The sequence below is a fragment of the Onychomys torridus genome, chromosome 14 (genome assembly GCF_903995425.1).
Source record: "Onychomys torridus chromosome 14, mOncTor1.1, whole genome shotgun sequence".
Taxonomy (NCBI): Eukaryota; Metazoa; Chordata; class Mammalia; order Rodentia; family Cricetidae; genus Onychomys; species Onychomys torridus.
Genome location: NC_050456.1, coordinates 75,393,952 through 75,414,823, shown reverse-complemented (window position 1 = coordinate 75,414,823; position 20,872 = coordinate 75,393,952). Strand labels below are relative to the sequence as shown.

Below are 20,872 nucleotides of genomic sequence, written 5' to 3'. Positions count from 1 at the left end.
CTTTTTCCCTTGAGTGACTGGTGAGAACACTGAGGCATCTTCAGCTGCAGCCTCTGTGGCTGGCCAGGGTCCTCTTAGGGGCTTTAAAGTCAGAGAGGAGAGACTGGTGTGGTCCGAGGCTTGCGTTATTTGCATTACATCTCCCGTGTGTGAGGGGCCTATGCCTCACATTCTCGGAAACTCAGAGCTCCAGATTTTGTGTGGTGCTGTGTAATGAGGCTGGGACCCACGGCAGCATTACCCCCATGGAGCCACCCTGTGCCCGGTACTGTTGCCCTTCCTGAGGATGGGCTGGCCGGGCCTTAGCAGAGAGCTGCCCTCCTCCCCTCCTCTAGAAAGGGCTCTGCATTCCTAAGAGGTGACTATTGGGAATGAGGAGGAGGGAAGCTCTTGATGTTTTTGTTCCCCAGCCCTGAGTGGGCTGGACCTTGCTCTCTGCACCCCTGTTCCCACATCTTTCCCTATCCTGGACTGTACCAGATGCTCTGCTGGGCCCTGTGGACCCAGGCTGAGTGGGTAGGGGCTCCTGAGGGTTCTTTAGGCCCTGCTAGGGAACAAAGTGTTCTTCAGCAGGCATGTCAGGGTCCACCTGTGTGGGCTTAGGCATTCCTGGGGACTTAAGTTCCTGATGGGCAGCAATGAGCTCCACATCTGTTCCTTATTAGAGCCCGTGGCTAGAGGTGGAGGAGAGGGTCAAGATACCAGTGTGAGACATGAGGCCATCAGGGGTGGGCTCATCATGCTGGCCCTTGTTCTGGAGTGGACAGATGTCTCATTGTTCCCATGGTTGATGTGGTGTGCCTGACTTGTCCCTGTCCTGTCCATAGCGGATCCCAAGCTCCTTGTGTCCACCTAGGAATTATAGAAGCCATGGAGTTTATTCCCTAGCCCCAAGTCCCCTGAGGTGGATTCAATAGCCGGCTTTGGTCAGAGAGTCTGCTGCCCTGTGCCTTCTGAGGTTAAGGGTTAGAGTGTGAAGTACCTGGGGGATCCTGCATCTTTTTGGGGGATACAGGTGATGACTCACTGAGCAGATGGACACAGTTCCAGCTCGCCACTTAGCCTTGTGGCCTTGAACGAGAGGTACAAAGTCTGTCTTGTGGGTGACTCTGTGGCTGTGAGGTGCCCCACCCTGTGTCAGCCTCACGGGGTGCTTGAGACAGACCCTGCGGCCCCCCACTTCCTGTTTGTCTATTTCCTTTCCTAATTCTGTTCCCTGACTCCGTCAAGCCAGGTGCCCTCCACTGCAGCCTAGGCTGATGACCATTGGTCTGCCACTCTGCCCTCCTGGGCTGTGGGGTCGTCAGAGATGGGGTCGGCAGAATGGGGGTGGTGTAGTGTGCAGTGAGACGTGTGCCTGTTTTTGTGATGGGATAAAAAGGCGGGGGCAGTGTCGTAAGGGACGTGTTATAAGTGGGGTTATCTGGGTCCCATGGTTGGTGATTGAGGAAGTCCTCACAACCTCACAAGTCTCCTTGGGGGTGGGGTGGAGAAGGAGAGAGAGAGAGAGAGAGAGAGAGAGAGAGAGAGAGAGAGAGAGAGAGAGAGGGAGAGCGCGCCCTATGGTAGTGGGCTTTTTTCTACTTTTGTTTCACCTGAGCCCGTAGCTTATGGATAGTGCTGCTGTTCACATTCAGGGTGGGTTCCTGTCTATACATCAGTCATCTCTGGAGACAACCACATAGACAAACCCCCATCTCCTAGGCATCTCTCCCTCCCATGAAGCTGACTGTCGAGATTTAGGATCACATCTGCCATGCTAAATGTCCTCAGTTTCCCCACTACTTAGTAGAGTGGGGCCTCCTGGACTTTGGGCCCTGGGGTGGGCTGTCTCTACTTGTAGATATTATGCCAACCACTTTTGAACCTGAAACTTCTTGGAAGCAGAAAGGATCACCCCCAGGACTTGTAGGCCGGGGAACACATCATCATCGTTCTGGAAACCAGATTCAGAGACCACAGGGAGGGAGTGCCAGGGTAGGGTGGGGTCTGCCCATGGGGTGAGTCCGCTGGCGGCTAACACACCCTCTTCTTCTTCTGTGTCCTTCAGATCCCTCATCCACCTACATCAGGCCCCTGGAGACCAAGGTGAAACTGTCGGAGGGTGACAGGCCCCCCCCCACAGGTAAGTAGATTATGGGGGTTCTGGCTCCTGTGCCCCAGTGGCCACTGTTTTGGAGGCTGTCCCATCTCCAGCTTATCTGGGGCTCCCATAGCTTCCTCCCTGCCCCTTCGGTCTCTCCAGCAATATCCCTGGAAAGCCTGGTCACAGGCCTGATCCTCACTCTAATCCAGGCTCTAGGGTGGCCAGGGCTTGCCAGCCATGTTGACTGCTCTTTGCTGCCCCAATGCATGCGGGCTTCCTGTGGCTGGCACTGGGCCCAGCAGAGATGAGGGTCACATAATTGGTAAAGAAAATGGTCCACTTTATCCCTCTGACAGACCCATATGGAACCCCGTCCCCTGCTAGCCAGCTCCTCACTAGGTCTACCTTCCTGCTTCCCAGTCCCAGCCCTGCTCACAGAGAACACAGAGGGAGAACATTAGGATTGTGGGAGGGTGACTTGGTGACCACGGAAAGGTGTGTGATGAAAGGGTGTCGAGCCTCTAGTGGACTCTGACTGGACGTGGAGGAGCCAAACATTTCTGCTGTTGGTGGGGATGGCAGAGGGCGGTGATGAGGTGATGGTATGCTTTGAGTAGAGTGCCTGGGCCCAGCTAGCTTGGCAAGTCCCTCCAGCCACTGCAACTCACCCCTGCCTTAATCTTAGCCTCTCCCTCCTCTCTTACCTCTCTTACCTGAAACAGCCTTAGAAATAACTCAAATGCCTGGCCCTGTTGCCATGTTACCTGCTGGGCTTGATGCCCACTGCACTGCATAGGAAGACCGTGACCTCCTCTGTCTACTGGTGGCTATTGGGAGGCTCATATCCCAAGAGTAATTTAGTCCCACAGTGGAACCGCCACAGTCCCACCTGCTGGGACTAGTCTGTCCCTGGTGGGGCAGATCTCCCTGGACCCCAGCGCTCCCTGGGAGCCTGCCCTGCATGTGGTTGCTAGTGGGACTGCGGGGAACAGTGGTACCAGCCGTATTGGGATGCTGAAGGGCAGCACCTGCTTAAGGTTCATGTCCAGCCTGGAGGGAAGGGAGTTGTTCCCTCCTGTGGGTCAGGCCACTGCTTTGCTGAGGGAACCTGTGTTTTGTGGGCAGCGTCCGCCTCAGTCTGGCCTTTGTTCCTGTGGAGAGGCAGGCGAGGAATGCTTTTTCAAGTTGAGGATGCTGCTCCCACTGTCATTTCCACAGGAAGTGTGCTCCATGGTCTAATCAGAGGACATCACTCATGCTCTTATTTCTGCAGAGATTGGGGCTGTGCTTGAACTTTTGTCTCTGGGAACCTGTACCCCAGGTTCAAGTGTTGGCCCAGGCCATGGGCTTGTACTACAGGTGAATGCTACCATGGAGTAGCAGCCCTTTCCTTCCTTCCTTCCTTCCTTCCTTCCTTCCTTCCTTCCTTCCTTCCTTCCTCCCTCCCTCCCTCCCTTCCTCTCTCCCTCCCTCCCTCCCTTCCTCCCTCCCTCCCTCCCCTCCCTCCCTCCCTCCCTCCCTAGGGCAGCCATAGTCCCACAAGGTGGCCCTCCCCATCCACAGCTGTCCATTTCCCTTATATCCCCTGTTCAGGAGGCTGAGCCTTGAGACCTGGGCAGTGGCCAGCCCTGCCCCATCTCTCCATAGGGATTCGATCTACATTCTGACCCTCCCATGTACACACCTTGAGGTGTGTCTGCTCTTGCTCTGAGCCTTCTTGGCCCCGGGCTGTCATCTGTCTTTGGCAAATACTCTCCTGTCATGTTCCTTCCTGTGGATTCCTGTCCTTACCCTCATCTGACTGCCAACTGCTTGAGGAATGGGTGGCCAAGCCTCAGTGGCCTCATCCGCGCCTCTGACACCTGGCATGACTGAGCTGGGTGCATGAGCCAGGGCAGCCCCCAGCTGCTCCCCACCTAGTCTCCTAGGCCCAGAAGGGAGCTGATTCTCACCCAGGTGCTGGAAGGTTGACTTAACTAAGGTCGGTTACTCGGAAAGGTAGCGGGAGCACTCTCTGTACAGGCCACGGTGCTGTGGCTCCGGGCCATGTTTGGGCATCTTGAGGAAGGAGCCGGTGATGGCAGGACAGTTGCTGTCCTCACTCCTCAGCCTCTCGGCTCTGGTGAGTGCAATTTTATGATTCTGTCAGGAAATCATATCCAACAGAAACCCCCAGCTTCTCGCAAAGCAGAGAAATTGCCCACTGGCGAAAAGCAGGAATGAGGAATATTGTCAGTAATATTGTAAGGTGATGTGTCCTTGGGGTTTGAGTGGGAGGCCAGAGTCTCCACTGACTCCTACCCCCAACTTCTCCCTCTCCCCCTCCCCCACAGCCTCTATTTAACTCCGAAATAGCTTTAATTAAAAATGTGCCAGGGTGTTCACAGGCTAAATTACCGTAGTGCGGTTCATATTTTCTTTCTGGTGTTGGCTTTAAAATTTCATCAACACAGCTGCTTCCTCCGAGATGATTCATCCCAGGACTCCACGCACATTATTTTTCCTGCAGATTCTCTGTGCCCAGCCGGGCCCCGGGGTGGGGGCTGCTGTAATTGACGCTGGTTAGCCCCCTGCTGGGCTGATAAATGAAGCCTCCAGAACCGCCGAGAAGCCAGCCTCACAAAAGAGCAAGTGACCCTGGTGTTCTCACTGAGGCCAGAGGGCCCACTGTGGCTGCAGCTGCGACTGGGGCTGTGGAGGGAGGCTGGGAAGCCCCCCTGCCCCCCTCTATTCCGAAACCTCCATGCTCTCCCACACAGTGCCAGGTACCACGGTGATTTATAGCAGACACAGGTCGAGAGATTGAAGCCATGATGGGGGAGTGCTTCCTGGCATGGAGGCCCTATTAATTTACTGTGGAGTTCCACACACAAGAGCCGGTGTTGGGGGAATGCACAAGCTACCAAACTTAGTCTCTGTCCAAGAGGCTGAACGTGGAAGATGCTAACAGTGTGCTAACAGGGCTGGTTATCCTGAGACCTCCCCTGGCTTGTTGATGGCACATCTCCCTGAGTCCCTCCTACTTTTCTGTCTTGGACCTAATTTGTCTCTTTCCCAAGGACACCAATCACCTTGGGTGAGGGCCCACTCTCACGAGCTTACTCACCTCTATGAAGGCCTCCATCTCCAAAGGGGTCCCATCCTAAGGTCAGGACTGGGGGTTAGGACTTAACCACATGAGTGGAGGGGCAGTTTGGCATACAGTGTGGCGCTGGCCTCAAGTGAACCATCAGGAAGTGGGTTTGGGCACTGGGCGGAGCTGAGTTCCAGCCATTCCTGTCCCCTTGTTAACTTGTGGCTTCAGGCCAAGCTCATGTCTTTCTCGCCTTAGTTTCCTCCCTGTAAGTCAGGAACAGTGGTGTCACCAAGCAGAGTGCCTGGTGTGGCCCCGGCAGCACTCCTGGGTGGGCAGACCTTGTCTGTCTGCCTTTCATCATCCCAGGTGCCCCCAACTGTGTTGTCTTGGCCAGTAACCTCTACCTGTCCCTGCATGAAGTGTTACATTTTGTCTGTCCTTTTCTGGTTTTGGAACAGGCCTTTGGTTAGGAACCATCCACCACCATCCAAGTCCCTTTGTTGAAGCCTGGTTTTTTTTTGTTTCTCACATTCCTGAGGAGGGTGGGGCTGCCCCATCCGTGTGTCTGTCCCTCTAAAGTCACTGCTCTCACTGCCCCTAATTAATTAATCAATTCATTCATTCATCCATCCATCCATCCATCCATCCATCCATCCATCCATCCATCTATATTATTATTATTATTATTATTATTATTATTATTATTATCTATCTATCTATCTATCTATTTATTTATTTATTGCCGGAGCTGGGGACCGAACCCAGGGCCTTGTGCTTGCTAGGCAAGCGCTCTACCACTGAGCTAAATCCCCAACCCCTATTTTTTTTTTTTTTTTTTTAAGACAGAGTTTCTATGTGTAATAGCCCTAGCTATCCTGGAACTCGCTTTGTGGACCAGGCTGGCCTTGAACTCACAGAGATCCACCTGCAGCTGCCTCTCAAGTGCCAGGGTTAAAGGCATGCGCCACCACCGCCCAGCTTCTCGCTGCCTTTTTATGTTGACAGTTCCGCTGGTTGGTGTCTGCCATGGTGCACTGACCTCTCATCCTGCTCCGGGAAATTCTGTTCTGCCCCTGTGATGTCTGGGCTGGCACCTTGCCCCCTGCCTGAACAGTACAGTGCCATGGCTCTGGAGGGCTTGCAGTGCTGTTTGGCAAGGACCTGGGTCTTTCTGGCTGCTCCGTGCCAGGGACCCTGTTGTCCAGCCTCAGCAGAAGGGCAGGGAATCCAGGTGCCCGGGATGGGGTGGGGGGTCTAAGCATCTTGCTCTCCGCTTCAGCAGTGAAGGCTTAGGGACCATCTGCCAGGAGTCATGCTGAGCAGAGCCTGAAGATGGCTCACCAGCGCCACCTATCTGCCGGAGGACACTGGGCAGCTGCTGTGACCTCCCTAATTTACCTGCCATACAGGCCACTCAGAGAGTTAAAAGGCAGCTATGGAAAACACAGATGTGGGCCAGCTGGTAGTGAGGGCCATGTTGGGAATCACTCTACTGACTGCAGGGTATGTCTAGCAAGCAGAGGCCCAGGGAGTTGGTAAGTTGTTTGGACTTACCCATCTACAGTGGGCTTTTCATACTGTAGTCTGCATCCCTCCAGATGCCCTCTCCCCACAATCTCTCTCTTATCTCAGTGAACCAACAGAGGACCTGAAAGGGTGTGATAGTCCCGGTGGGGGGGGGATCTGGCTGTCCCGTGAGTGAGCCATTCTGTCTGTCCCAGGCCTCGTGGTCTGGGTGGTCCCTCTGCCAGGTTTGACCGCGGGATGTGAAGAATGAACTTGGCTGGGGGTTAGGGGAGGTGGCGCCAGCTGGGTCACAGTGACTTTTCTACCTGATCTAGTGCTAAGGGAAAGAAATCTCAGGGCCCCCAGCCAAAGCGACAGCCCCTTTGTTCCTAATGGCCTGCAAATGAGTTCTCTGAAGATGAGAAAGAAAGAAAGCAGATCCAGTTGGCATGTCTGGGTGTCTCCCAGGCCTCTCAGAGTTGGCTGGGGCCTTAGGGGTGCCCCTAGGCCCTTCAGGAGGCTGTTTTCCCTCAAAAGGTATTTGAGCTTAGGGCTGGGGCCCTGTGTTCAGTTCATCCTTGTTGTCTCAAACATTGAGTGGCTTTTCAGCATCCTCTATCCTGGCCCCGAGTGTGGTAAAACTACCCGGCACAGCTGAGATCTCATGGCTTGAGCCAGTCCCTGTCCCAGGAAAGGGACTGGGCAGATGGCACAGGCTGGCAGGGTGATACTGTTTTCTTTCCTTCCAGCTGCCCCGCCCTTACGGCCGCCAGAGAAGCCGGCTCCAGGTAGAGCTGCTGGGGGAGAGGGTTTGCAATGGCTGTGAGGGGCAGGAGGGCTGCTACATGCTGTGTGCTGTATCTGCTGTGCCTCCTCGTTCTTTCCTGTCCTGGGAGCTGCCCACCTCCAGAATGCACTAGCCCTGCCTTTAGGTGCCTTTTGAGACGTGCCCCTTCTGAGCTGGCATTAATCCCTGCTTTGCAGTCTAACAGCAATCGAGTCCTGCAGTGGTATTCCTTGGCCAGCCTTTCCCACTGGCCTGTCATTGGACGTCCTGAGGCAGGAGCCTGTGTGTTGGTGGGAATATCATATCCTTCTTCCGACACCCCCCCACCCCTCATCACCCCAGTTCTGAAGCGAGACACTTGAAGTGCAAGGCTGGAGGAGGCTACACCAGTAAGTGGTGGAGCGAAGGTCTGGCCGACACAGCTGTGGCTTCCAGGAGTCACAGGATCAAATCTCAGCCCATGGGCATGGGGCTGGGACTGCACATAATGCTCGGTCCTTTGGGCCTGTGTGGCAGCTGTGTGGGGGCTCCCTGGCAGATGTCTTTCCCAAGCTTTCAGGCCTTCAGTGACTCTGCCCCCATCTCCTTCCCTCAGTTCTGAGCTGCCTGCCCCAGAATTCCCGTCTTGGAGGGCTCACACCACCCTGGTCCAAGCTCCAGTTCTGTGAACACGTGGGCCTGGTGGCTTTTTTGTTGACGGGACGGTCCTGCTCATTGTTGGGTGTTTAGAAGTCTCCTTGGCTGGTACTCACCACAACAGTTGTGACAGCCAAAGATATCTCAGACATCTCCAGGTGTCCCCAGGGGCAGAGTCATGCCACTTGAGAACCCCTGATCAATAGCAGCATCCCTGCATGCTGGGCACTGGGCTGCCTGGCCATGCCAACCAGGTCGTTGCAAAGTGCCCAGGTTCTACATCGACTGACAGGGCAATGGAGTGTCGTGCATATCCCGCCCCCAAGCCCTCCTGCTCTGTCTGTGTGGTCTGAATGAACCGACTGGTTGGTGCAACGCTTGGCCTGAAGTGCCCGCTGGTGCTGGCAGAGGCCAGTTGTCTTTGGAGACTGCTGCTCCTGTCTCCTTCCTCTGCCCGCAAGCTCCCACTTTGGGAATTCCACTTGGCACAGGTGACAATCTGGATCCTTGTGGGCTTTGCTCTGGATTAGGCCCACCGAGCCCAGGTTAGTCTGTGGCCCTGGCTGCCCCTGGTAGAAGAACAGCTTCCTAGAGGCCCGTGTGTCTGCCTGCCCTGCAGTCCTCCCTCTGTTTCCAGCCTGGCCACTGAGATGGTGAGCTGTTTGTTTTCCTGGGTGGAGTGACGCTTTCAGGCTGCTGTAGCTCCGAGTGTATTATTCAGACTAACCCGGACCACTAATTACGCTTGGGTGACCAATCCCACAGCCCTTCCTCCTTGTGGCCAAAGACAACAGGGGAAGGTCATCAGATGTGGGAGGCAGGCCCATGGGTGGGAATAGGGAAGGTAGAAAGTGGTGCCTGAGCTCCCTGTGGACCCCCACCCGCTGCCCGGAGGACCTGGCAAGTCTCACCCCGATGTCCCGCGCACATCCACGGCAGGGGTAGTGAAAATACGTGCAGCAGTGAGGTTCTCCCACCTGCAGGATAGGAGCAGGCTCTTTCTCAGCTGCAGTAAAACGTGGCCTCTTCAAGGGAGCTCGGGGGCGGCGGCGGGGGGGTGGGGGGGGGGTGAGCTGCCCTGGGCGCTGGCCATGCTTCACCGTGTGGTGCCGCAGGAGCGCAAGTTCTCCTGTGTGTGTTCAGTGTCCTGGAGGCTGCCAGGGAAGGAGGAGTCTGCAGGGGACCCCATCACTGTGAAAAGCCCAGCTCCCCACACCAGCTGCACGGCAAGTCCAGGCTCTAGGTCCTTGGTGGTCCCCGGAGTTCTTTTCCTGGTTGTTCCTGAGTCAGCGTGAGGCTCTCTGGGCCTTCAGGTCTGAGTGACCCCTGCAGGCAGGCCACACAGGATTCCACTCCAGGCCTGCCTGCATCCATGCAGCATGGTGTCATGCTTGCCACTTGGGTGGTTCTCTCCAAGTACCTTGTGAATGCATGAGCGCTACCTAAAGATGGCACATTTTAGGGGATGAAATTCTGGAGTAGGGAGACATAGCCCAGGAAGGGGTCCCTGGCACAGCCTCTGGCTACTCACCTTCCCCAGCAAGGGATCTCGAGTGGATGGGCCATGGGCTTGGCAGCCTCCTTTTCTCTACATCTGTCGTCCCTTTTCTGTTCAGGGACAACCCCACCCACCAGGGTTTCTCCAGCATGGTTCCAGTGAGGCTCCTTCTCCCAAGGCTCCACACACCGAGATTCCTGGGGATAGGAAGGCAATGGAGTCTGGCAGTATCAAGGCCCAGTTGGGTCCAGTGGGATAGCCAAAGGTCACATGCCAAGGTTTTACCAGAGACTGAGGGGGTGGCATTAGGTGATGGTCCTTGACTCTGGGGTTTCATTGCAAAGGGACCCTGCAGCCTCTGAGGTCTCCTCGCTCCTAGTTCAGAATCCTCGCGCCACCCCTCAGAAGTCTTAGCAATGGGCAAAAAGGGGTGCGATGGCCATGTGTGCTCGGAAAAGAGGGAGGAACGCACAGTTAACTGCTACAGCCACAGGGATTTGTGAGCTTTGCTCCAGCCGGGAGTAGGCTCAGGGAGACTCAACCTCCCCATCTAGGATGTCAGAGCAGGCGGACTTCCTGGAAGGTCCTTAGCTCAACCATGGCAAATGTTCTGCCCCTCAAGGGGTCTGCAGCCCCTGCCTCCCCTCCAAGATGAAAACAGGAATTTTGTTCTGCCCAGCGATCTAGGTGGGCGGCAACCAGCAGTGTTTTTAATTTGGACTTAAGTGCGGCAGTGGTTACTCATTTGATGCGTCATTAGTCACGGTGCCCCTTAATGAGAGATTGTGTGTGCGTTTTCCCCTGCCCGGCTCTGTGGCTTGCTAATAAAGTCCTGGACACATGCAAATATTTATAGATTCTCACCCAAGTAAGGGTGGGGAGTTGTATGCTGCTAATTGGAAACCCCCACCCCGCCCAAGGAAATTACTCAGGAAGCTGTGGGGCTTGGGGGTTGGGGGGGGGTGTTGGCAGGGAGGAGGCCTTAGTATATACTACGATGTTTTCAGTTACAGTGCGTGACTGCTCAGGAGCCTGATTGAGGGCCAGGGAAGCTGTGGGAGGGGAGGCCCAACCCAAACATAATCTTGTATATGGGTCAGGACAGGACAGGACAGGACGGGTTCTGCCATCCTGGCCCTGGGCTGTCGGGAAAGAGCCCAGGCTACAATCTGTTACCATACCTGGTTCTGTGGCCAAGTGGGATGTTACTGTGTGTGCTCTCTGTTGGGCTGGTAACCTGCCTTTGGTATCTTCATTTTGTCCACCAGTCATGTCAAGGTGGCAGGGTTGTCTTTATGTCTCCACGGAACAGCATTAGCAGGCAAGGTCCCATGAGGACCGTGGGTGTGTTTATATGTGGGCATTCTGAGCTCATGAATGCATTCTCAGAAGGTATTCTCTGCTGGAGAGTGTTTTATGTTCATAGAGAGCTCACCATGGTTTAGTTTTGAGTGGAGCTGGGTTAAACCCTCAGGGAGGTATGATGGCCGTGGAAGGGGTCACTCATGGTGGGGTTAAGGAGTACTGGGTATGGTTGGAGACGGTCTCTTTTCTTGAGACCTGGTCTTAGGGCACGCCACTGGATCTGGCCTTCGTGTCAGGGAGGATTGATTTTCTGTGGTCTTTAGTGCCTTGGGGTGGCCTACACAAATCCACGGTCAGCGTCCCTCCCATGGTTCTGCTCGACCTTCCACAAGGTCTTTTGGGAGACGTCTCTGCAGATGGTGCTGCTGGGACCATGCCTAGTGTAAGAGCCATGTGGTGGTGTTACCTCAGGAGGCTTCTGGGTACCCACGTGAGTTTGGGTCATACCCAAGGCTGAAGAAACAGTCCCAACCCTCTGTACCTGCCCCCTGGCCTTTGGACAAACGTAGCCCAAGAGATCCCTGTACACTCCCCCCCCCCCGCCCCATTGGCAGACTTCCTTTCTGACTTGACCCTCCAGGGTCTCTCCAGGTTGGGGGTGTTATGGGCGGGGAGTGACTACCCCAACTTTGTGTCTGGTGGTCTAGTCTTCTGGCTGAGCCTTCATTGTCTCTACCTGCAGGTGGCAAAGGCTAGCAGCACAGGTAGTTGGGTGGTGGGAGGTCTGAGAAATGGGGGCTAGGCCCTCTGACTGGCAGAAGGGCAGCAGTGGAATGTGGGGATCCCTTCCAGGCTGGATGAGCAGGCTCTTGGGTGGGAGGAGGGACCCCTTATATCTGGGCTGCTGCACAGCCGCTCCTTCCTGTCAGCCAGCCTGGCCTCCTCCCCTCTGGTTTGTTTGGGGAACTCAGCAGCCTGCTGATTTATGGACATTCCTCTGCAGTTCTTATCTGCTGCCGTGGGGCTCCCTCCTTCTCTTTGAAGTCTGGGTGGCTCAGGAAGGAAGGCTGTCTTCTGTGGGGCTGGACCAAGCCTTGTCCACCACGAGGTTTCCCTGGCGCTTGTGGACTCTGGCTCCAGGCCTTACTCTTAGGGGAGCTACCTTAGGCCAGAGCATGCGTTGCCCATCCTCCCTTCTTATTCCCATTGCCCTTTGAGGTGGACTCAGAGGGCCAACACCCAGATCTGCTTTGCGCATGGCGGCGGCGGCGGCGGGGGGGGGTCCTCTGACTGATGGCGGAGGCAACCTGTGAACTGTGATAAGGAATCCAGGAGGGTGTCCTTGAGCAGACAGGTTGCCGTGCAGAGGGCGACATGCTTATTAAGAGCAGTGCCTGGGTTAGGGCAAGGTCTTGGCGTGAGGGGCCTTGACCCATCAGCCGTCCCTGGGCCTAACTCTGCCTTCCCTTTCCTTGCAGCAGGCAGGCCCTGGAGAGTTCCGGACGCTTCGGAAAGGCTTCTCTCCATACCACTCGGAATCCCAGCTCGCATCCCTGCCGCCCTCCTACCAGGAAGTCCTGCAGAATGTAAGCGTCCCCACCAAAGGTCCCCAACGTTCCTGGTCCAGAACCTTTAGAATTGTTGCTCTGAGCTCCAGAGGAGACAGAGCTGAGACAGGCTGGTCACAGCCCGGGGGATGTGGGTGGGATGTGGGTGGTCTAGGGCACTGTTGTGTCTAGGGCAGCTGTGGGCAAAAGCCTGGGCTTGGACTGCCAGTCCCCGAGTGGCCTTCCTTCCTCTCCACCCTCCTGGGGAAGGGACCCTGGGCTTCTGCATCCTTGGAGCCTCCTGGGGACCCAGTGAGGAGGTGAGAAGTGAAGCCTTGGGCAGGTGACATTGCTAGACTTTAAGGTCGTTTGTCTGATGGCCCTGGCAGGGGGCTGTCCGTGTGAACACCGAATTCTGCAGTGTTCCTGAGTCCGTAGCAGAGAGAGGAAGCCTGCTGGCCTGGTATTTAGGGTTGGGGTGCATAACTAGGCTTTGGAGCTGAGGGATGAAGCCTCTTAAGTTAATGGGCTCTGTACTGGGACCGCCTCCAGGGTTATCTGCTACATGCTCACCTGGGCTCTGACCTGCCTTGGATGGGGAACAGGTGACGACTTGGAGCCAGCTCTCAGGAAGTGACCATCCATTTCTGGGTCACACTCTGGGCAGGCATGTCTGTCACCCCTGTGTGACTTACAGAGGGAGTTGTAGGATGCCTTGCAGTTTGCCATCCTCACCTGCTGCATGGGACAGTGAGGGAGCATCCCCATGGGAGTCCCTGTGTGCTAGGCTCTTCCATTATGGGCATCCGGAAGGACTTCCTGGCCAGTGTGTGGGTCCAGCTCCTGCTCTGTTTTCCCCCATGATGACCAACAAGGTTGACCTTGGCTTCTCTGTGGCCTCGGTGGGTCACAGCACTGCCACGGGAGGACTCATGCTACCCCTGGTAACTATCTGTGGTTTCTCTGCTGAAGCCTGGCTGCCTTCTCTACCTGTTGACACTGTGCAGGTCACCAAGCCCACAGACTGCACACAATTCAAATATTTATCCAGGAGCCCCGTGGCCAAATGATGCTCTAATTGCTTCATGATGAAGGGCTCAGAGCACTAAGTGATGCCACCCTGGGGCCAGCTCCTCAGGCATTCCTTCTTGTGGCCCTCCTGCATCCTGCTTTCTTCCATTCCCGTGCCGGAGAACAGCCCGCTGAACGATGGGAACTGAGGACTTTGAAATCGCCTCCTGCACCTGTGAAATGGAGCGCTGGCTCTGGCGATGGGTCAGCCTGCCAGGTGCCAACCCGCTTCTCACAGCCTCTAGAGGACACGCCCTAGGCTCCAGCAGTGCTGACAGAAGGCTAGCAGAGTGAGGGAAGCTTCTGGAAGGCTTCACGGTGGAAGCCTTCGGAGGGGATCCTGTGCCTCACCCCACAAGAGGGGCTGTCACACTGCTTCGGGGAGGAGGAAGTGGGCCTTCCAGGGCTGTAGTAGATTACAGGGCCTCATGGGCAAGGGCATACTGGTATCCAAATGGACCTGGAGGTCAGGGGTCAGTGTGGGTTGTGGATCAGGGGATATTTCTGTTCCATGTTCGGTTCTGTGAACTGAAGACCTTCAAATCATCTTCCCTGTTTAGGATAGTAAGCCAAGGGGCAGAGGGCCAGGGGGACCTGAGGTGACAGGCAGCCTTTGGGGTGGAATGCCCTGTGGATGCCAGCCATAGCAGTTACTGAAGCTACTGAAGACAAGGGGTAAAGGCTCAAAGGTCAAGGCTGTGGACCTGACTGGTCACCTTGGCCCTCAGCACTGGTACTGCCAGGTTACTGCCTCCTCCATACTGGGGCCAGCCTCCTTAAGGCGCACGGGGCTCAACAGGATAAAGTCAAACGTGGAAAGTCCCCAGATTAAAAGGGAGGGACTTTCTCTCCCTTCCCTGCCACCAGCCTAGGGAGGAAGTGGTTTGTCATCCCACCATCCTGACAGGAGCACCCGGGCTGGTCTCCACACTCTGGGTATCAACTCTGGGGTGGGTGGCAGAGACTTGAGCTCCAGGTTTAGACCTATGTACACCAGCCGACTCGGGCAAGCTCACAGTCCTCATCCGTGAGACGAGGTTTAATGTCATCACGAAGGATTGATCTGTCCAGTGCAGGTGCTTGGTGATTGGGAGGCCTCAGAAGGCCCGAGTGATGCGAACCCCGTGCGTCAGTCACTCTTGATCAGTCACTAAATGTTGAGCAATGGCCATTACCCTTTTCAGAGCCCCAGGTCCAGCCCTCCCTGACACCCACCACTTGGGTTACTTGAGCCAGGAGAGCTGGGCAACACTGCAATCTGTCCACCTGTCCCCTACATTTCTTTTGCTGCTGCTTCCTGGAGGGGCCCACAGCGGTCAGTTAGAAACCGACCGGTACAGATGACAAAGTAGGCCGGTGGTATCAGGGCAAACTGATGGGATATAAGGTCTTCCCTGGGACAGGGTGGCAGTACCCACAGGGAGGGGTGGTGTGGGCATCCCTCACCCAGGATGAGGTGCTAGGACCTCTTTATTCATTTGACTGGCACCCTCTACTGGCCAGTGAGGGAAGTGTGACCTCTGCTCTAGTCCATCCTATCTTGGGCTGCAGCCCTGTGGGTAATACATCCCTGACCACTCACTCCCTTTCCTTTCCCTATTCAGTTTTCCTATTTACCAATTAGACAGCCTGGGTAGAGTTAAAGATACACCCACTGGGCATTCTCCAGGGTTTTGCATGCTTCCTAGGACATAAGACCCTTTCTCTTATCCAAGGAAGAAAACTGAGGCTCATAGCAGGCTAAGGCATGAATCAAGTGCCAGTTAAAGGGACCATACCCAACGCTGGCTTTCCTAGATCCCAAGCCCTGTCGGGACAGAGTCCCGTGCCCGTGTTGGCACTGGTTGGTGAAAACAGGAACGGATCAGCCTATGAAGTCCTGGGGGATCATCCATGCCAGGTGGCTGGAGAGAAATGGGCTTGGTGGACAGGCTGTCAGTGGAAGGCTCTGGGCAAAAGGACAACCATAGGGCCCCTACTGGGCTTTATGATGGTCTAGTAGAATGGCTATGACTGGACAGGAGTCAGCCCTCTTGGCTCAGCTTCCCTGATTGCTGGGAGGAGCTTTCAGGGTCCATGTCTTGCAGAGGGCGTAGCTGTGTCTTCAGGCTGATCCCCAGGTGCCAGGGTATAGCCATCTAGTGCTTGGGTTGCAGGGCACTCACTCCCTTCCCACTTGCCCCTGGGGCACTTCTTGGAGTTTTCTTATTGCCATGTGGTCCAGCTTTATAGCCCAAGGCAGAAGCCCTCACTTTGCTAGTGGCCAGCTGGAGGGAGGCTGTCTCAAGTGCTCTAGCAGACATTCAGCTTCTGACAGGCAGAGTCCCCTCCTGGCCCAGCCTGGTCTGTCTTCTACTCCTACCTTTGAACATGTGGCTAGTGGCTGGTTCACTACCCAGGTGGCCCGGACTGGGCCAAGGGCAAGGGGTGGGGAGGGTTGACTGGGCTTTGGACTTGGATAGGGGGTTTGAGCCCAGCCCTTCCTTCCTCAGCCTGCTGAGTAACATGAATCTCTGGCTCTCTTGAGATGCCCATGCTCCATCTGAAGAACATTATACAGGGTCTTCTTTTCCCCACATGCAGGGTCTTCTCCCCTTACACACATACAGGATCTTCTCCCCCAACCCCCATATAGGGTCTTCTACCCCCCACACATACAGGATCTTTCCCCTCACATACAGAGTCCCTTACACACATACAGAGCCCCCCTTCCCCCATACCTTTGTTCTGCAAGCCACCAGGCAATCTATAGAAGTGGTGTGACCAAGAAGCATGGGGACTAGCTAGGTAGAGAGAGCTCCAGGATGCCCAGCTCTCACCCAGTCCTCTTCTCCTCCAACTCCCCCCCCCCCCCCACCCCTATTTCCTCTTGTCTGGATATTAGCTCCATGTAACCCAAGCTGGCATCCCCCCAGTGACAGGCATCTGGGACCCAGCCAGGGGGCTCATATGTGCCATTCTCTCCATAGGGCCCAGCCTGCCCTGGCCCCGAGCTGCCTTCACCCCCTTCTACCGTCTATAGTTCTGCAGGACAGAAGCCCGAGGCTGTTGTGCATGCCATGAAGGTAAAATGTGCAGTGGGACCATAGGGTCATGGGACCTTGGTCCTCGTGGGTGCTCCGTCTCCAAGCTCAGAGCACTTGAACAGTGTGGGAGGGAAAGCTGTCACTTGGTGGTTGGGGACACACGGTTGCCTGGAGCACCATGGGACTTGTGCTGGGTGTGGTCCTGCATCTGGTGTCAATTGTCTGCTCAGCCTGAGGTGTTGCAGCTGGGGAAACTCACACAGTATAGGAAGCCAAAGAGAGTGCCAGGCGGGGTGGGTGAGGCTAGAATCGAAGGTCCAGGCTAGCCTTGTGCCTCTAGGTACAAGCAGGCAGGCTTCAGGAGACTGCTGTCTGGAGTGGGCTTGCGTACCTGAACCCAGGAGTAGTCCAGGGCTCTCCTGGCGGCTAGCAGAGACTGCCATGTCTCACATGGATGGGTACTGGCCGTCAGGCCCTTCTGTGGCTCTTGGAAGGAGTCCACCCGAAGTCCCTGTCCAACCTGCCTGGTTTCCTTAGTGGCTCTTTGTTGGCCTCCACCTGACACTTGTTTCTTCAGGTTCTGGAAGTACATGAGAACCTCGACCGGCAGCTTCAAGACAGCTGCGAAGAGGACATGAGTGAGAAAGAGAAGGCCATTGTTCGAGAGATGTGCAATGTGAGGCCCTCCCTGGGGCTGGGGCTGGGGCTGGGGCTGGGGCTGGGAGTGTGGTCACCTGCTTTTCACTTGCTCAGCTACGGCTGGGGGAAGATGACTGGCTCTGGGACTCCTGGCTTATTACCACTTACTATGCCCTCCCCTTCGGAGCGGCCCCTGACCTCTCACAGATCCGTCCCTTCCCGGTAGTGCTATGCCTGGGGCTCTGGACAGAGCGCTTGAGCTCTAGGCTTCATCCCAAGTGTAGGACCTGGGGCTTCTTTGCTCACTGGTGCCCCCTGGTGCCCCCTGGTGCCCTTGCAGTTCGTGCTCAGACCTGGCCGTGCACGTGGAACACTGTGGGAGAGCCTCATCTTCAACTTCCAGCTACGGCTTGCATCTCCGTTGTACCCTCACAGAAGCCAGCAGGAAAGGGGTTTCACAGGCTCTGAACCTGGGGTCTAGGTGGGGTGGGATGCCCTGAGGTGTACCTCATATTGTTTCCCGTGTTTGTGGATCCCAATGGACACCTACACGGATGAGCTCTCACGTAGCAGTGGCCTGCTTGGGGGTCAGGCATAACTGTGACAGTGGGCAAAGGCCGAGTTTCAGCACCTTCACCTCCCTGTGGCTTCCGCTGTCTCTCCCAGCACCATGGCTCTGAAGACATGGGTGATTTTGCAGGGTGGTAAGGCAGTAGGTATGTGAGGCCAGTAGGTAGGACTGGGTGAGCCCTCCACTTAACACCGTGTGCCTCCTCACAGGTGGTCTGGAGGAAACTGGGAGATGCAGCCAGCACCAAGCCCTCCATCCGGCAGCACCTGTCTGGTAACCAGTTCAAGGGGCCTTTGTAGGGCCATTCCGCCATGGATGTGGACTGGCCCTGCTTGGAGTCTGAGGCCCTAGACATGGCAGAAACTCTGGCCTAGCCACCGTCTTTCTCTGTGGTGAATTGTACATAGGACATGGCCCACCCTAGCTGCCCTGGCGTGACACTGACAGCCAGGCCTCCACCTCCTGCCTCCCTCACCAGCAAACCTTGGGAAGACGAAAAGCAATGGGCTGTTTGCTGCAGCAGAGTGGCCAGGCAGCCTGGCTCCCTCTTTGAGCTCCATGTCCCACTATAGCAGGAAGCGGCTGAGACTCCAGGTCCAGGGACTGTCTGGGGCTGTCCCGCACTTAGTGGAAGTCCCTCATCAAACCTTCCACCCCGGCTGTCCCTCACACTGGACCGAAGCCACCAGAGCCTGAACTGTGACACAGGTGGCACTTTCTGCTACCCTGCCGTAGCCAGGACCCCGGGTTGTGGAGCACTGGCTCCCACGTGTCCATGGCCGGCTGGGAGCTCAGGGTTCTCCGCTACCTGGGGGTCGGTACCTAGCCACCCCGGTGCCAGCTGCTGCTTCTTAGCGTTCACCCCTCTGGCAACATCTCCCTGCCCACGCCAGGCTTAGCCATCTCTCAGGTCTGTCCTGCGAGTTTCCTTTTCTGGTTTACAGCAACATAGGAAGTTCTGGAGAGCGTCTGGGCTGAGCTCAGCATTCTCTCTGGGCAGGAAGAACTGGGCCATGGTACTAGGTCACTGTCAATGTAGCCTCAACCCAGGTGCATCCTGGGTCACCATGGACGGAGCAGCAGGAGCCGCCCCTGATGAGTTTTCCTTGGGAAGGAAGGGGCATGACCTGGTTCTGGCTTTAATTTGTGGTGTGGCCTTTAGCAAGTCACTCAGCTTCTCTGGGCCTCTAGTAAAAAGATGGGCTGAGGTTCCTTTTCGCTCTGCTCACTCTAGAAACCACCCCACTTTGGTGGGCCTCTGTCCTCTCTTGCAGCTGACGAGCTCATATGATGACCTACTGGGAAGATGTTAGGTAGGCAGAACAGTGGCTAGCCTGTTGGCCATGCTGTCTCCTCACAGGTCACCTCTCTGCGCCTCATTTCCTCCCAATAGGGACTGGGGGTGGGGTGGGGGAGGGGGCAGTTCAAATAAGTGCTTCCGTGTGCACGACCATGCCCCAAACAGTGACACATGACTGACAGGGATGTCTTTTAACCTGGTGTGAGGAGAATGAGGACATGGGTGCTTTAGTGAAAGGTGCAGATGATATCTCCATCTGTGGGAGGACCAGGCCATGTTGCTGGCATCACCCATGTCATGTCTTTACTTGCTCACTCAATGGTACTCTGACTCCTGTGCAGCAAGCACTTGAGCCCAAAGAGCTTGTTCTTACCACAGGCAGGCCTCCTTCAGGCCCTACCCACACCCTGTGAGCAAAGGGGACAGGCCAGGATGGCGGGTGGTACCCTTGCCCCCCTCGCAGCCAAGGCCCCGTGACCTTGGGCTGTTCCCACCACCTCTGCTGCCCACACCCTTGGGTCCCACACTCTCAGGGGAAAGGCCCATGGCCCTCGGTGTGCCCAGGGAATGTTGTGCAGGGGCTGTAGGGAACAGGCCTACCACTCTGGCTATGGGACACTGGGAAGCTCTTTCTAGAAGAGCTGATGTATGGTCAAGTGATTAACTTGTTGGTACCCCACCCGCTGGCCCTGGTACTCAGTGATTTCTGCTAAGTGGGCTGCTGGGCAGGAAAGAGCCCTCCTGGTTTTTTGAGGCCAAGGCATCCCAGAATAACGATGAGGTGTATGGGTCCGCACAGGTGGGAGCCTCATCTGGGAATCCCAGGTAGTCACATTTGTATCAGGATGGCTTAGCCACCACTGACATAAGCAATAAGTAAGGACTCCTGGAATCTGAAGACTGGCCAAGAAAAGCCTAGAAGCCACCTTTTCCTTGCTGGAGAGGTGTGACCCCGTCCCTAATGCTGCAGAAGCATCACGGGAATCCAAACATTTCTTGGAGAACCCCTCTGTTTTTCCGCACCGGGGTGGTACAAGCTATGCCCCAGCTTTCAGCACTGGCCTCTAGGACTCTAGCTCTCTAGGACCGTCTGTGTCATATCTCAAACCTAAGAGCCAGGAGCGGCTAGCAGCAAACTGCTGAGCCCTGGGCTGGGGAGGGCAGGTGGTCTTCTGGGACCCCTGTTTCTGGAGCCTTAGCTTTTGCAATGCTGACTCTCCATCTCAAGCTCACAAGATGCTTGCACTGGCTCCACCTCCCACTGTGACGGAGGTCACCCGGCCCCATCCAGGTGGCCTCGCCTACCCTGGAGTCTGAATCTGCTGAGCACATTTTCATTCATGTTAAACAGCCACATGCCAGTGTTTAAAGATAAAGTGACCTTTCATTTTTCTTTCTTGAAACTTGAAAGGGAGATACATACTACTGATTTTTTTTTTTTTTTTTTAAAGAAACAAACTAAATGCATGGCTGCAGAGTGGCAGAGGTGTATATTTTCATACTGTGGGGGAGAGTGTGCTGCTTTTGGGAGGGACTGGAACGCCTGGTTCCTGGCCCTGGGCCAGTCTTGTATAGGAATTGGTGGTGGTAAGATCTGCAGCTGCCCCCTCCTGCCTGGCTGTGTACAGAGCTGGAGCCTGTGGACTTTGGCCGTTTCTACCTTCTATTGAACCACTTTAATTTGTGGAGAGAAAAAACAAATAGAACTTTTGATAGTGTGGTTAAAGCATTGATTTGAACTATTTTAGTAAAAGGAGTAACAAACAAGATTGTGACAGTGTCTATTTGAACTAGATAATAAAGGCCTCTTTGTGAGCCTGCGAG

The 20,872-nt window shown here is 55.5% G+C and overlaps 1 protein-coding gene across 5 annotated transcripts in view; it reads left to right on the top strand.

Moving 5' to 3' along the window:
• Positions 1-20,871, top strand: part of Ccdc85c (coiled-coil domain containing 85C) — a 63,020-nt gene extending 42,149 nt beyond the window's left edge. The window contains exons 2-6 of one of the 5 annotated variants that reach the window (XM_036205411.1): positions 2,051-2,120; positions 12,369-12,480; positions 16,482-16,577; positions 17,116-17,214; positions 17,958-20,871. In XM_036205411.1, coding sequence (XP_036061304.1) covers positions 2,051-2,120; positions 12,369-12,480; positions 16,482-16,577; positions 17,116-17,214; positions 17,958-18,047 — 467 coding nt within the window. In that variant the 3' untranslated portion in view covers positions 18,048-20,871. Of the gene's footprint in view, positions 1-2,050; positions 2,126-7,417; positions 7,457-12,368; positions 12,481-16,481; positions 16,578-17,115; positions 17,215-17,957 lie in introns of those variants that run through there. The other 4 variants (XM_036205408.1, XM_036205407.1, XM_036205410.1 and 1 more) reach the window with 4 other exon arrangements.
• The last annotated feature ends 1 nt before the right edge of the window (position 20,872 follows it).